Source organism: Mycotypha africana (genome assembly GCF_025528875.1).
Source record: "Mycotypha africana strain NRRL 2978 chromosome Unknown BDF20scaffold_12, whole genome shotgun sequence".
Taxonomy (NCBI): domain Eukaryota; kingdom Fungi; phylum Mucoromycota; class Mucoromycetes; order Mucorales; family Mycotyphaceae; genus Mycotypha; species Mycotypha africana.
This window is the reverse complement of record NW_026515736.1, coordinates 763537-778711: the sequence shown is the minus strand read 5'-3', so window position 1 is coordinate 778711 and position 15175 is coordinate 763537. Positions and strand designations below refer to the sequence as shown.

At 37.6% G+C, this 15175-nt stretch overlaps 6 protein-coding genes across 6 annotated transcripts; 2 read left to right on the top strand and 4 right to left on the bottom strand.

Annotated features, from left to right (window-relative positions):
• The first annotated feature begins 2116 nt into the window (after positions 1-2116).
• BDF20DRAFT_182102 (uncharacterized protein) lies at positions 2117-3775 on the top strand. The gene is made up of 5 exons (XM_053074869.1): positions 2117-2330; positions 2433-2705; positions 2768-2879; positions 2956-3506; positions 3569-3775. The coding sequence occupies exons 1-5, from the start codon at positions 2271-2273 to the stop codon at positions 3623-3625; spliced, it is 1053 nt and encodes a 350-aa protein (XP_052931887.1). The 5' UTR covers positions 2117-2270; the 3' UTR covers positions 3626-3775.
• A 1197-nt stretch (positions 3776-4972) lies between these two features.
• On the bottom strand, positions 4973-5827 carry BDF20DRAFT_828218 (ras-like protein 1; the record flags this gene model as incomplete). The annotated part of the gene is made up of 4 exons (XM_053078230.1): positions 4973-5384; positions 5491-5572; positions 5654-5728; positions 5800-5827. Coding segments are annotated over 4 exons (597 nt in total), but the record flags the coding sequence as incomplete, so codon positions are not given.
• A 982-nt stretch (positions 5828-6809) lies between these two features.
• On the bottom strand, positions 6810-7533 carry BDF20DRAFT_896331 (ribosomal protein S7e). Its single transcript, XM_053082500.1, has 3 exons — positions 7489-7533; positions 7158-7385; positions 6810-7057 (listed from the first exon to the last, which is right to left on the bottom strand). The coding sequence occupies exons 1-3, from the start codon at positions 7518-7520 to the stop codon at positions 6934-6936; spliced, it is 384 nt and encodes a 127-aa protein (XP_052931885.1). The 5' UTR covers positions 7521-7533; the 3' UTR covers positions 6810-6933.
• A 716-nt stretch (positions 7534-8249) lies between these two features.
• On the bottom strand, positions 8250-9403 carry BDF20DRAFT_181840 (translation initiation factor eIF 4e-like domain-containing protein). Its single transcript, XM_053074868.1, has 4 exons — positions 9132-9403; positions 8874-9051; positions 8628-8764; positions 8250-8551 (listed from the first exon to the last, which is right to left on the bottom strand). Exons 1-4 carry the CDS (start codon positions 9317-9319, stop codon positions 8365-8367), a joined length of 690 nt encoding a protein of 229 aa, XP_052931884.1. The 5' UTR covers positions 9320-9403; the 3' UTR covers positions 8250-8364.
• Positions 9404-9727: 324 nt separating this feature from the next.
• Positions 9728-11322, top strand: BDF20DRAFT_925784 (ribosomal protein S6e-domain-containing protein; the record flags this gene model as incomplete). The annotated part of the gene is made up of 5 exons (XM_053084702.1): positions 9728-9733; positions 9947-10011; positions 10034-10180; positions 10327-10690; positions 10777-11322. 5 exons carry the CDS (start codon positions 9728-9730, stop codon positions 11065-11067), a joined length of 873 nt encoding a protein of 290 aa, XP_052931883.1. The 3' UTR covers positions 11068-11322.
• Positions 11323-13107: 1785 nt separating this feature from the next.
• On the bottom strand, positions 13108-14842 carry BDF20DRAFT_908110 (actin family; the record flags this gene model as incomplete). Its single annotated transcript, XM_053083446.1, has 6 exons — positions 13108-13203; positions 13276-13641; positions 13712-13969; positions 14057-14260; positions 14348-14654; positions 14802-14842. The coding sequence occupies 6 exons, from the start codon at positions 14840-14842 to the stop codon at positions 13108-13110; spliced, it is 1272 nt and encodes a 423-aa protein (XP_052931882.1).
• Positions 14843-15175: the final 333 nt, after the last annotated feature.

The window sequence follows — 15175 nt, the reverse complement described above, 5'->3', positions numbered from 1 at the left end:
TTTTTGTTAAGCCGCTTAGATATTCCGGCAAATCGATATTACCGTTCTTACAATTTGCCATGTGAGGTTCTACTAAGGAAATATTGAAAAGGTTATCAGTAAAGAGAAGAAATCAACTAAAGGAACGATTATCAACAGTTTATAATCTCTAAAAAAAAACGTTTGGTAAATAGCGGAACGGTACCTCCAGATGTATAACCATATGTTGCGGACAAAGCACGCAGCGTTGCATCTGCTATGAAAATTGAATTGGGAGCTCTATACCATGTAACGGCTTTTCGATAGAGAACAATATCTATTATTAATAGCCGGAAACATTTTGATGAGCTTGCTAGGGAGACTATATTACTAAATGAATAAATGACTTTACAAACGTGTATCTACTGTTTTCTAAAATCAGACCACCAAAGAAGAAGAGTGTGATTGATGGTAAATGAGTCATGGAGGATATGGAAGAGTTCTACTCTGCCAGAATTTCAAACATTGAGACTCGTAATACTTTTTTGTGTAGCAGTATGCTTACCTATTCTAGCACAACGTCGGTTTATAATGGCTTTTCCCGCCTTCAGTTCAACTGAACAACGTGCATTGTCCATCTTAATCGGAGTGTTGAAGAGATAAGATCACTACTATGATATATGATTGATAAGTATGAATATGTACCTGTTTTTTGCGTTAGTATTACTTTATACTTTTCTTACGATGGTTGCTGTCCAGATTTTAATGCTATGGAAAGCGAAAATGTATGATGCAGTTGACTTTCGCACCAAATTTAAGACCTGTTTGTGAAGATATTATACTCATTGCACAAAGAGGCTTGCTGATGTCGTATGGTGTCAGTACTCAAATCACTGCTATTGCCATTTTTTTTTTGTATACGTATTTGTTGTACTGTCTTTTCTTCTTTAGCTATATTATTGAATTTGCTGATTACGGCATCGCAATCACCTGAAGTTTCTACATAGTGAAGGGATATTTTGATTAGCGAACGAAATTTGGAAGCTTTCCTTAAACAAAAAGGAAGTTAAGGGAATGATGAGTATTTCTTGAGGTTCGAACAGAGAACAAGCCTACTCCTTTTTCCAACGAGTTGTCAAATAGCAAACACTCCAAACCTTTCGATATTGCAACCTTGAAGCACAACTAATACCAAAGATCTAGTAGACTTCCAGGGTGTAGGCATGGATCAAAATTTACTTTGCCTTTAAGTAGAATAGACAAGATAAGATTTAGAGTAAACAGATCAAATTTGAATTAGACCACTCTACTTTTTGCTTCGTTTTCCTTCAGATACCAAAATACTCAAACTCTTTCTTGATCGGTTTTCAACAATCGTTTGAAATCTCAATTCTCTGCAAGAAGTAGTCATAGTTTATATGAGATTTTTCTTTTTTTTTATTATATAAAATTTATGCAAGCCCTTTGTAGATTATCAGACTTAGACTACGAAAAAGCTAGGGGATGTATGCAGAAGGATCTTACACCAAAAAGGTTCTTGTGTAATTTACCAAAAGAGGAAGTTCATGTCGGGGAAGAATTACCATTCATTGTATGACCACGACGGAGTTATTATTTTAATGCAACATTTCTGCTTTTTTGCGCTTCATCAGTTTACTACAGTTTTTTAGCTCAGGGTTTGAACAAAGCTGCGATGGACGGAACGAACTAGAGTTTTGAAACGTTTTACTTAGAGTTTGGTGACCCAACTACACTAAATATCTTCTTTCGATTATATACAAAAAAAGAATGTCAAATACAGTAAAAAAAAATTGCCTATTTTGTCTAGAAAAGAGCTGCGAGTGATCTGAACATGAATTTTTACTCTGTTTAAAAACAGATTAGGAGTTTGTCTAAATCTAACCAAAAAAAAAAGTAAACAGAAACTTTATACTTGGTATTCCTCTACCTTCATAAAATAAATTCAAGGCCTGATTACAAATGAAAACTAATCTAGCGTATTGCATTCAGAGCGCTTGGAAGCCAAGCAGTGTCGTCAATTTCGCAATGAAACCTACAAAAAAGTCACGTCCCTCCATCCTCCGCTCGCCAAACTATTTGAAAAAGCGAACGTTTGTTTAATAAGAGTTTCCTTTTCGTGCACAAACTTTCTTCTTTTCCCTTTCTTCCAACTAAAAAGTATCAGATACTTTTATATACCACTAAACTCTTTATTTTTGCGAAAGCCATCGTTATAATGGTAACGAGTCATGTTACGTATGCTTGTCAATGCTTAAACATAAAAGTACATCTTGCCAACAAGTATTATCTTGATGGTCATCAGAAGTTCCGAAAAGAGAACTTTATTCGACTCAATGATTTGCCTATTTCAGGTTGGCAGTTTGAATTAAGTATGAATGGCGTTGAAGTAGTAAGTCAGAATGCTTGTGTACTGGCATTTGACTGAAATTTCTAAGTGTTTCTCTACGTAATAGGAATATGCCAGTCTAATACGATCGACACGAAATAGCAGCAAGCATGGCGACTGGATCACATTTAGCTGTCAAAATTGTAATACGGGTGATGTATATTCCATCAAACAATCAACTGAAGAAGATGAAGATGAACAGGAAATGAGAAAGAAGTTCGACACCATTCATTGCCATCGTTACAAGGATCAAGAAGGTCAAATTTCAACAAAACAAAAGACTACAAGCCCATTAAGCGATCTGGATCAACCTATTGTTATTATTCACACAGGAACGGTTGTAAGTAGTCTAGAACAACAGATGGATCAAGGGCTCTTTCTTACTGTTTTATCTTTCTTTAGTTTGGAGCAGAAATTGACAGGATCAAAGAGAAATCCAACTTCTCTCATACTTTTCATATTGTCTTGAAACCGGATTTACCAGGCAGTCAAATCTCATTAGAAGAGCACAATGGTAAAGTGTAACGAGCAGGAGAAAAGTTCACGAAATGCTTTAACTATATTAATCATTATGTTGATTTGACTTTCAGGTGCTGAGGAAGACAGTGAATTGAGAGCCCAGCATCGCCAAATACAACATCTCTTAAAAGAATCCTTAGTTGATATGGAAATGGCTACCAAAAACCGCGTTGAGGCATATAAAGCCGAACAGGAGATGCTTCTACGAAGAGCAAAAGAAAAAGCCATGTATGACGGTGCAATTCTATGGCAAACTATTAAAGAAGCCACGAGGACAGTACGCGATAAAGAACGTACACGGTATTTAAGCCTATCTCAACAGCAATTCTTGAGTCAAAAGCTAAAGAATAATAATAGTATGAGTGATTCCGCCTTAATGAATGTATTGAAAGAGAATATGATTCAGCAATTGCCCTCACCATCATCCTCAAGACGAAGTTCGTTGGCAGCATTAGGACGCCGGACAAGCCTATTCAATATTGATAGAGCTACATCAACTTACAGTAATGGTGTAACCAGTGGAGGTCCCCAAAATACAACAATGATCAGACGGTCTAGTTGTATTTTAAACGAAAGCACCATCACGAATAGTTTGAGAAGAGGAGATGGAACATCAGATATTGTAAATTCAGTACAGCAGCAGCAGCAACGGCAATCTGAACTAACAATGCCTCAATTTTATAGACGAAGATCGTCTCTTGCGCCAATTTCAACTATTCCCACCACTCCTACAACATCTAATTCTACGGCCAACAATCCTCGTGATATTACTACCACTACTACGCAACCCTCAACATACATTTTTAACAATGATTTCGTACACCCTTTAGCTCAACAACCGATAACTGCAGCGGAAAGATTGGAACCACAACCAGAATTAACGGAGCAGGAGGGACTATTCCAAGTTACAACCATAAATGCCTTTCAAAAGGAGGACGATAAAGAGCATGTCTTTTCGTTGGATGAAGAACACCCCAAGAGAAAGCATGAATTTTTGAATGGCAGCATTAAAAAGGATGAATTAAGGGGAAAGCCTTCCGTTAACAAATACATAGATAGTGATGATGAGGAGGATGAAGAGAATGATAAAGAAGAAAGTGAAGAAGAGGACGTCGACAAAGTAGCTTCGAGCGAACATGATCTGGACGAACCTGCAGAGGAACAAGCGTCGAGATTTGCAACTTCTGTCCCCATAAATATTCAAGGCTTACAACGCCAGAACTCGTTTTCTTCGTTACATCTGTCTGCTTCTTCTTCTTTAAGTTCTTATCGTCAACCCGACGCTCCTACTATTACTGTTGACACTGAAAAGCTCTCATTTACGACACTCTCATTACCTCGGTTTGGACATTCATTTAAGGAGCAGCGCGAGCAATTGCAACAACAAAAGCAGCCTACCAATAACGATAAAGAGCAACAACAAGGAAATCAAGCACGACGCAGATCCTCCATATTTGGCATTGATCACACAGCTGAAGCAGATAGACGCGCGTCGTTGAAGATCATTACTTCGACGGAATGCAATGAAAGGGGAGATGATAATCTGCCTCCTCACTTAAGGGAACGAAATGGAAAGCGTCGATTTTCCAGCAATTTGAATTTTGGTACGGCATCTACAACCGCAGCATTACATAATCAACCCCACTACTATACACACTACAAAGATACCCAACAACGAGGACGACGGCGTTCAAGCAAAATTGGTAAAAGCCAAAGATACGACAGTGATGACGAGGGCACAACGGAACCATTCATTCCACCGCATATTTTAGCGGCGAACACATATATAGATGAAACAGAGGCTTTGTTTGGTTCTATACCTAGACATGGTACCAGATATCGGCCCTTAGAATAAAAGAACTGCATCATTTGCATATCGTACTTTTGTTTATTCTATAAATAAATACGCTATGTTAAAAAAAAAATAACGAACATAACGAAATAATGCGAAAAAAATTGAACGGCTTAATCATATATTTTGAGACAATGTTCTTCAGTTATTAAATGGATATATGAAAAAACCAGTATATTAGGAAGGTAAGTAGTGTGTTTACATTTACGCGAGCTTGCTAGTTGCAGACAGGAACTTTACATCAAAATACAGCCACAACAGCCTCCACCCTGACCTTCAGTCATGTCAAAGTTATCCTTTCTTTGCTTTTTATTACTTCCATTGCCGTCTTGTTCTTTATTCATACTACGAATCTCTCTTACAACTTCATAAAAGCAATCATCCACTCGAATACGCTGTTTGGCTGATGTTTCAAAGAAGGGACAGCCGAAACTTTTGGCCAAATCTCTACCTTCTTGCTGCGACACTTGTCTATCTCTGTCTAAATCACATTTATTGCCGACCAGAACCATAGGAAAAGCATCGCGGTCTTTTACACGTCGAATTTGCTCGTAAAATGTGTTGACTTCTTCGAAAGATAAGCGGGAAGTGATAGAGTAGACTAATATAAACCCTTCGCCATTTCGCATATATTGTTCTCGCATAGCACTATATTATTTTTGTGTGTTTCATAAAAGCAGTATGCCATTAGTATTCTTTGAAGCTTAGCCTTTAGATCCTGTTGTGTGTGTTTTGCTGATTAACATGTAGGTACCTATATTCTTCTTGTCCTGCTGTATCAAGGACATCCAATAAAGCTGTTTCTTCATCAATGACGCATTGTTTTCTATAAGAATCTTTTCCGGAAAAATAACAGCTGACAATAAGCAATTGAGCAGAATACGTGAATTCAAGATCACTTCTGATAAGTACTGTACCTTCAATGGTTGGGTCGTATTCGTCAACAAAATGTGATTGAATGAATTGTATTGTTAAAGCAGACTTGCCGACGCCTTACATTCAATATTTTCCAGTTAGAAAACGATTTTTCTGTCCATGAAGTTTAAACAACTGTAAGACCTACCACCGCCTCCAACAATTACAATCTTGTACCTGAATCACAGAATAGTTTATTTATTTATTGTTTGTTTGTTTCCAAAAAACTCAGTTTGATTAATACATTAATCACCATGTACAACAATGATTAAAATTGCCTAATATTGAACTTACTCTCTAAGAAATGATGAAGATTTTGACATTCGGTTTTGAAATAGTATGGTGTAAACTGATGTTTAAATGTTCAAATATGAGGCAAGCGGTCAGACAAATGGTCTTGAGACAAAAAGAAAAGGAAAAAAGAAAATGAGGGGAAAAAGCAAGCTTTTTCTGCTTTTTAGGTTGTTCGTCATACCAGAGAAAAATCATTTAATGAAAAGGAACTGGGAAACAAAAAAGAAAAACAAAAGAGGAGAGGAGAAACTGAGAGAGTAACAAACATGATGATGGCGTGTAACAAGTGTTTCATGAGCTTAATTGCCGTTAAAGGGCAGCATTTGCCATCTGATTTTCTTCTAACATAGAAATAATCTTAAGCAGCACAGCGCCTTGCGTAGTTGAACAAACAAGTCCTCAATGATTGGCGGGAAACACTTTTTCTGCTCTCCTCATATTCTATATACAAGCTTCTCCTTTTCAAGGCATTCAGATTTTACAAGTTTTACTGCCTTATCGTCATAACCCAACGTTGTAAAATCAGCTTTTACATATTATACAAATTGCTCTTCAAACTTTTCCCTTTACTCGACAACCCCTATTATTCCGTTCATTTGATTCCATTATTCCTCTCATTCTCTATTGTTTTCTATCTTTCTCTCTAAATCTCTAACTCTCTTTCTGATAAAAGACGGCTTATATTAACGCTCCCCGCGTTATATACCACTGCCATATCCCAAATTCTAACTTTCCTATAAACCAGCGCTAAGGTACACCATAGAGAACGGAAGATACATAGCAATTTTCCCATAATTGAATAACTCAATTAAGCAAAAATGTGCAGTACCTGAAACGATATTGTATGTCTGCGCCATTTTCCTACTGTTTCTATTGAACAGATATGTATTATATACATATGGTCTTCCCTTTAATTCATGACAACAATAAAAGTGAAAGCTTTAAAAATAACGAAAATGTTGCATTATGTAGAAGTATTGTCCTCTGCTTAGAAGAGATCAGTGTTGGCGGGGAATTCGAAAGCAACATCCTTGCCAGTAAGCTTCTTGTAAACGGCAGAGAAGGTGTCGAGCTTATATTCGAGGTTGGTGGCATCCTTAGCATCAAGGAGACTATATATGCAAAGTTCAAAGAGGGATAAAAATAATAGGTTTAGCTTAAAAGACATCTCTTGAAATTTGTTCCGTTGATAATCAGAAGTAGAATACTTACACCTTGAGGGTCTTGGAACCATCAACCTTTTGACGGAGTCTCTTACCAACAATTTCGGTAGGGTACACCATATCGTCCAAAATAGCATCGTGGACAGCAGTCAAGGTACGAGATCTGGGACGAGGTTGCTTACCTTGGTTACGACGACCGGGAACAGACAAGATACGGCGTTGAGCAATAATGACAACGTGACGATCAGAGAATTTCTTTTCAAGTTCACGGGTAAGTCTAAGTTTTTAAAATTAGGATAATTTGTTAGATTTCAATCATCTAATCGCTAAGCTATTATGATCGTTTTTTGTCAGTTGCGTAGCTGCTACTCGATGCTTACTTTTGTTGAACCTTGTGGTAACCCTTAAGCATAGGGACGGGAACAAAGATGACAAGAGCCTTCTTACCAGCACCGAGCTCAACCTAAACAATACAAACGAAAGAGCCGTAAGTAACAATGTACTTCGTTTCTTTGCAATCATCTTTATCGTCGTCTTATCGACATTCTTACCTCCTTAGCACTGGAGATAGTAAGAGCACGAAGTTCAGGAATGCTGGATTCTAAATCAACGAGAGCTTGAGCAACAGAGAGCTCGAATTCATCAGCAGGAGCGGCACCATTGGCCTTTTGAATCTTGTGCGAAGCCATTGTCGTCTTAAAACTATAACAGTGTCGTTTAACAGATCAAACGATCCAGATGCCACATTAGTTCGCAATGTCAATTTTTGATTCGTCTGATATTCCTCCCCTATCCATCTATCTATAGATTCAATCCATCTATTATCTCTTCACACATCCAACCCTTTCTCATCTCTTTCCTAGAATGTTCTCTTCTTTTTATATATCAAATATGCTTATGGCCAGTACATACATTTTTGACCCGGAAAAAGAGGAAGTACTATATAATTATGCTTAATCTTTGTCTTTTTCCCCTCCTTTCAAAAATTAACCACTGCACACTCTTTTCCAAATTCAGGAATTGCCCGCCGCACCTGATATTTGCTCAGAATTGACTCTTTGCAACTCAGTTCGCCGCTACATCGATCAATCTATACAACCCTATGCCTACGCCATGCACGGATATGTAGAGATCAATTATCAATTAAAGATGTATATAAAAAATTAACAATGATGGCTAGAGTTTATTCCATAAAATTAATTAAAAGAATGTTTAACAGATAATGGGAAGATTAAAGAAATGGTAACAAACTATATCTAAGCTTCAGACTTGGCAGGAGCTTCTTCAGCCTTGTCAGTGTTTTCACCTTCAGAAGCGGCCTTTTCATTCTCGTCTAAAGACGTAGCAGCCAAAGAGGCCGTAACCTTAGCAGTTGCGTCGGCATGAACGCTAAATTCAATAGGAATTTCTTCATGGAGACTGAGGGCTTGTCTAACCTCAGATCTATCAAATTTTGTTGTTCACAGTTAGTTTAAAAAAAAAAAAAAAATAGCGGACGAATTGTTTGTAGTAGTCATACCTGAGTGCTTCAATCTTTTCTTCGTCTTTGGAAGTTTTGATCCACAAAGCAAGTCTATAAAAACTCTTACGAATAGAAACAACAACACCACAAATTTCTTCTTCAGTGGCTAATTGTTCACCGACAACGGACATAAGCTAATGAAGGAAAAAATAAATCCAACGAAAAAGGAGATGTGGTTAAGAAACATTATGTACTATAATGCAAATAACCAGAAAATTTTTTGGCTGAAAAATCAGATCGTACAATAGACATCCAATATTCGTTGATGGCTTCACCTGCTTTGGTTTTAGGAAATTGAATAGTGAATTTACCACCTTCAGCATTAGCGGGATCTTCCCATTCAGGACGAACACCTTCCTTAAAGAAATGGTAATTGGCGTTAGGAGTGAGGTGATTGACCTTAGCGACATTGTTGAAGGTGCTGAAAGAGAGAGAAAACGTTAATGTAAATGTTAGCTGTTTAGCATAATTGTCAACCCTTCTTTCGAATTTATGTAATACCTCCAGAAGTCTTCTACTGTATCGACGGTAATGATCTCCTTCAAATTATCGGCCCAAGACTGGGCATTAGTCTTCTTGCCAGGATTATCAAACCATAAAGTCCATTTGTTCTGAAGAGGATGCTTATTGGTGTAGTCGATAGTCTCAGTCAACTTGAGGACTTCAGGAGTAACAGCAGCAGCAGCCATAATTCTACTTTTGAAGTAATAGCATAATTATATGGTCAGAGATCTGTCTTTCAGAAATGCAACGAATCCTCATCATTCTTAATTTTACCAAAGTGATTTGAAGAAAATTTTACTTCGTCCTTCTTCCTCTATTGTATATTCATTTGCCCCAACGTCAACGCACCCAACTCAATTCAAATCTTCCACCACGCTTTTTCGAGACACATAAAACTCCGAGCCGGCGATGACCCGATCGTTTGCGGTTTTGTCCCCTAAACTCCCAGAAGCCCCAAGCGGAAATAGATTTGGTCGAAAATGACCCAGAGTGCTTGAAATGCTTGTCTGTGAGGGAATAGGGCTCTGTACGGGAGGGTGCGATAAAACGAGCACTACAAGTTTACATGAACCATCTTTCCCATTTGACGAGTCATGAAGGTAACGTATAAGGATGGATGTTATCAAATAGATGTATATTTGCAGGACAGGCGTCAGATATTTATTGCAGAAAATAAGTAGATCATAGATGGATCGATAATACATTGATCTGTTAGGGTTTTAAAGCCCATTATATTCTCGGCTTCTGTCAATTTTCTGAATGTTAAATGCCATTGAATCAGTTAAACTCACATTTGCTCTTTGTATACGTAGTTGAACATTGCCAACCCAGCCACTGGCTGTCAAAAATTAATTGAAATCGAAGATGAACGTCGTCTGTAAGTAACTCAATAATTGTAGAATAGATATGGAAAGTAACGATTATGCATGCAGCTTCCCGGCCGTCGAAATCTATAAGATCAGTATCAGTGTAGAACAGTTTATGCTCAATTGTTATCCTTTTATGGCTGTTATTGTTTATGCATCAATGCTGCCAATAAGCGAAAGGTCACTTTTTAGAGTGTAATCTTCAAATTCGAGTAGATATTTAATTGTTAGAACAGTCGGGTTGATTGCATGATTGATGTTACAACGATTGATGTTGCTTTTTGGTTGTGAAGTCCGATTATTCTAACATATGTATGATGTTGTAGTCGTGGCTTCTACGATAAGCGTATGGCACAAGAAGTCTCCGGTGACTCCCTTGGTGACGAATTCAAGGGTTATGTTTTCCGTATCACCGGTGGTAACGACAAGCAAGGTTTCCCCATGAAGCAAGGCGTTCTTTTACCTCACCGTGTTAAGCTCTTGATGTCCAAGGGCCACTCTTGTTACCGTCCTCGCCGTACTGGTGAACGTAAGAGAAAATCTGTCCGTGGTTGTATTGTTGGCTCTGATCTTTCTGTCTTATCCCTTGTTGTTGTTAAGCAAGGTGAACAAGATATTCCTGGTCTTACTGATACTACCGTCCCTAAGCGTCTTGGTCCCAAGCGTGCCTCCAAGATTAGAAAGTTCTTTGTAAGTTTGTGTAAACGTAATAAACTTAAATCATCAATGTAGTCTAACCCAATTTTCCGTAATTCTATGAATCTTCTACTTTTTAGAACTTGAGCAAGGAAGATGATGTTCGTAAGTACGTTATTCGTCGTGAAGTTCAACCCAAGACCGAAGGTAAGAAGCCTTACACCAAGGCTCCTAAGATCCAACGTCTTGTTACTCCTCTTACTCTTCAACGTAAGAGACATAGACAAGCTATCAAGCGTAGAAGAGCAGAAGCTTCTCGTGAAGCTGAAGCCGAATATAAGCAATTGCTCGCTAAGCGTGTCAAGGAACAAAAGCAAGAAAAGGCTGAACGTCGTCGCACATCTTCTATGCAAAAGTCTGCCTCTGCTTGAATGTAGTTCTTGATTTCAACTTACACATTTGACATACTTCCATGATATATATACACGCTCCTCTTTCGACTATTTTCTCCATTTGGGATAAATTGCAAAGACCTACTACAGTAGCATAACTTTTACCTTCTCGCTTTCTGCTCTTCTCAATCATCTTTCACATAATAAAAAGTATTTTATTAGGAAAGATACAGGATCAAAGCTTCAGCATTTTGAAGAAAACCGTGCAGTGGGCATAAGCAAACTGAAAGTGAATCAAGCTGGGAGTTAGAAACCCGATTTAACGATAAAGAGCGGACTATATGCATATACTACGAAAGGAACATGATCAACAGAACAAGCTGAAAAGATACGTTCAAAATTCAAACAGGGAGCCCGAAAATATCAGTTTAAGATTGATGCAGCAGCCTATAATTGAGATATAGAGGAGAAAAGGATCGTATGTTGAGCATCCTCCACTTTGGGCTGTGTTTGAACAAAAAGTTGTTGAGATCAAAGCATCAAGCGGGCAATCATTACAGACAGTTGAGAAAACGACAGTTGATGATTTATTATCGGAAGCAATCAAATGCCTGATACCTCCCATTGATTGCTAATGAGCGGCCTCGTTCTGGTTGTCCTTTGTTAGGACAAACAAATAGAAAAATAAATTGTGATCGCTAGACTTTATTCTTGATTCTTGCTTTTCGGAGGAAATACTAAGCTGTCCTGAACAGATGAAGCATGTTGGTTACATCTTTTCGTAGTTGTTACTTCGTATCTGAAGAAAGGGTGGATTTTCAAATTAATTTTGAAGAGCATAGTCCAGAAAAAATTATAATAGCTTAAGGCGCAAAACAGGAATATACATGTAGATGAGAAATTCTGTACAGCATCATAAGTAATGATTATCTAGTTGAGTGTATGATTAAAAATTGCCATGAGAGCGTGATATAGTCTTCTAAAACGGAGCCCCAAAAAAAAAAACCAAAGATCTATCTACTTTATTTATTTACAGACTTTAGATCTGATGAATCATTTTTTCAGGGCACTTCTATTAAATTTTATAAATGAGGGACTTCATCGTCCAGTATATGATGTACAAATAATATAAAGTAAGAATAGAGGAATAGAAATCCAATAATAGAAATATTCATGCTAGTTTTCAAGTGCTTGCATACGATACAGCTTCAGAGGTGTAATTTTATAGATAGTCAAAGGACATGATATTTCCTGTATTAACAAAGAAATATAGGTTGCAATCATTCTAGGAGTTTCTCAAAATCGAACATTTGGCAACAATCAATTACCTTTTCTTTCTATACCACGCTTCGTAATTTAACTATACACTTTCATATTCAAAGTCGTGACATTTTCTCAATCACTGTGCCTTTGCCTCTTCGTAAAACGTGGTTTTACTTTTCTACAAAATTAATGGACATTACTCAACTACTTGCATTTGCATAATTTCCTTGCAAAATAATGCCCCTCCGATTGAGACTCAGAGCTAACGTACTGCAAACTTTGTTTCATTTTTTAGCATTAGACTGGATTCAAAGAACATTCGCCAAGGAGCAAATGTTGCGAATGACCATAAAGGCCAAAAGACACTTTTTATAGAGTAGTCCGAATAGTGTACTTATTAACCTTAGAGCTTTGATTTCCGGAAGACGTTTAAGTAAGAGATTTTCAGGTTCGTTCAAACAAGGTATTTTTGGCTTACAATTAGCAAAGCTTATAAAAAACCTTCTTGCTAAGTCAAAATTCTATACTATATGGTGTGACACGAATAACTAAAACTATTTTTGGAAAGCAATGGAGTGGAATCGAGAATATGCTTTTTTTACAGTCTATACATCCCTTTCTTACATTTAAGGACCTTAAATAAATCATTGGAGCTTGACTCCCTTACAAAAAAAGAAAATATGCTTTTCAATTGAAAAAATAGTTTGAAAACTAGCTCTTCCGCTTAAAATCTTTGTGTACATATTATTTTGTATTTGGTTTAATGATATTTGCATTGCTGTCTAATTGAAAGTTGAATCAAACAATTGAATAATGCTACAAAAGTGAGCTAAAGACTCTGTTGTGACGGCATATGCTGGGGCCGTACTCATCATATTCGGCCTTTGTATGACATGACTTATAAAATTCACCCTAGGTTAAACGTAAATCAGTGTCAATAACGTATTGAGTAGACCAGCTAATGCTTTGTGTCTCTTCACTTACAGTAGAAGCTAATAAACTGCCACCAAACCAAACCGCATGTCGTTGCTTTTTATGTGAAATAACATTAACTTCCATAGGTGTTGCCTTCATAGCACCCCCACTCATCTTTTCACTGTCTTGAATACGCTTATCGACAACGCGTTTGATGTCACGTTGAAGTCTCTTATCGAATCCTTTGAACATAGTAGATCCACCAGATAACACAATATTTTTATACAAACCTCTACGAACATCAATAGGACTGGTTTGAATAACTGTGTCTACTATTTCTGGTAAAGGTGTTAAGAAATCAGAACTGGCAATTTCTGGGTTGAAGAAGATTTCCGGTGCAAGGAAGCGTTCAAAACCAATATCAACTGAATAACTCTATTTGGATGAGCCTCAATATCAGCATAATTTGTCATGAAAGATTTTCCAGTAATTACCCCATACTCACCTTGCCAGTTACTGAATGTATACCGTCATATTTTTTGAAATATTTACTAGGCTCTTGATCGTACTTTTTGAATTCTTTTACAATATCCGGGCAAACGTAACTGTAATCTTCTTTAATAGCTTGTGCAATACGGAACGAGTCTTCTGGAGGGATACTTGTTTCGCCTCGTTCACGAAGCAGGTGCTGGACAAACGAAGTAATGTCGCTACCTGCAACAGGTACACTTTTGATTGAACTAGCAATAACATAGCCTTCGGCCTAAGAAAAAGGGGGATTTATGAGCGTCAACAACTCAAAGATTGTGCGCCATATACAATCTAGCTTATTCAGGCCAAACCCACTTACAACTGGAATGACGTGAGTAACACCATCACCAGAATCCACTACAGTACCGGTTAGAGTTTGCTCGGTTACTTTGCTGGAAGTCCAGGATGCTGCTAAAGCCAAAACAGCTTGAACAGCAATATAAAGACCTTGAACGTTGAAGGATTCAAACATGATTTCTGCTGTCATTTCACGGTTTTCTGGTGCATTCATAGGTGGTTCAGTCTTTTAACATAAAATTACAAGCATGATAGTTAGCATGTATTGAGTTTTTATCTGTTGAAAGTTATTATTCCCAATCGAGGCTTTTACCAAAAGGAAGTGATGGTCTTCCGGTTCACAGCGAAGATATTTGAAGATAGATTGTTCCCAAAATCTTTCCATGTGATCCCAATTGCTGATTTGGCCGTGACGAATTGGATAATTCAATGCCATTGTTTTGGCTTGTGCAATTGCCTCATCTCCGATGTAGAAGTCGAGGTCTTCAATACCTCTTTTTGACGCTAAGTTGCTAGTCAAAAATGAGGGTTTACTGGGAAGACTCGGTCTACCACTGCCACCGGGGACTTCACGAGTGGCAATGGCAGTTGGAAAAACGAAGGATGGTTCATTATTTCCACTAAAACCGAGCTTGGTATACCTAGATTTCGAGACTGTGTCAGTTATTTACTTTCGAGTTCTGTTCAAAGCGCGCGTTGACGGTTATCGTAGGATAACATTTGAACGGATACGAAGTCAATTTAAGGGGTTTATTTTTTAACCATACCCGGTACCGTTGTCCATTACCACTACTGGAAGGTTAGTCATTTTCGCTTATTTATTGTCTGAATTGGTGTGAGCAATGTTAAAAAAGAAAAATTGATTCACGATATGGAGGAAAGGTTCAAATGGAGATAAGGTGTAATGGTTGGCGGCAGTTAAATTACAATGCAAAACTTAGCAGTTGCTGTTGTACACATTAGATAGCCGCTGCAATAAGTGACATGTCAACTTTTGCACGTCAACAACATCTCCTGAACTGTGAGACTGTATGTGTAGTCCCAAACAATATGTATGAACTTAATCCTTCAAACTGCTGACACAACATAGGTTACAGTAGACTTAGGATTATGTATTGAGCAAAATTGGTACATTTTGTCT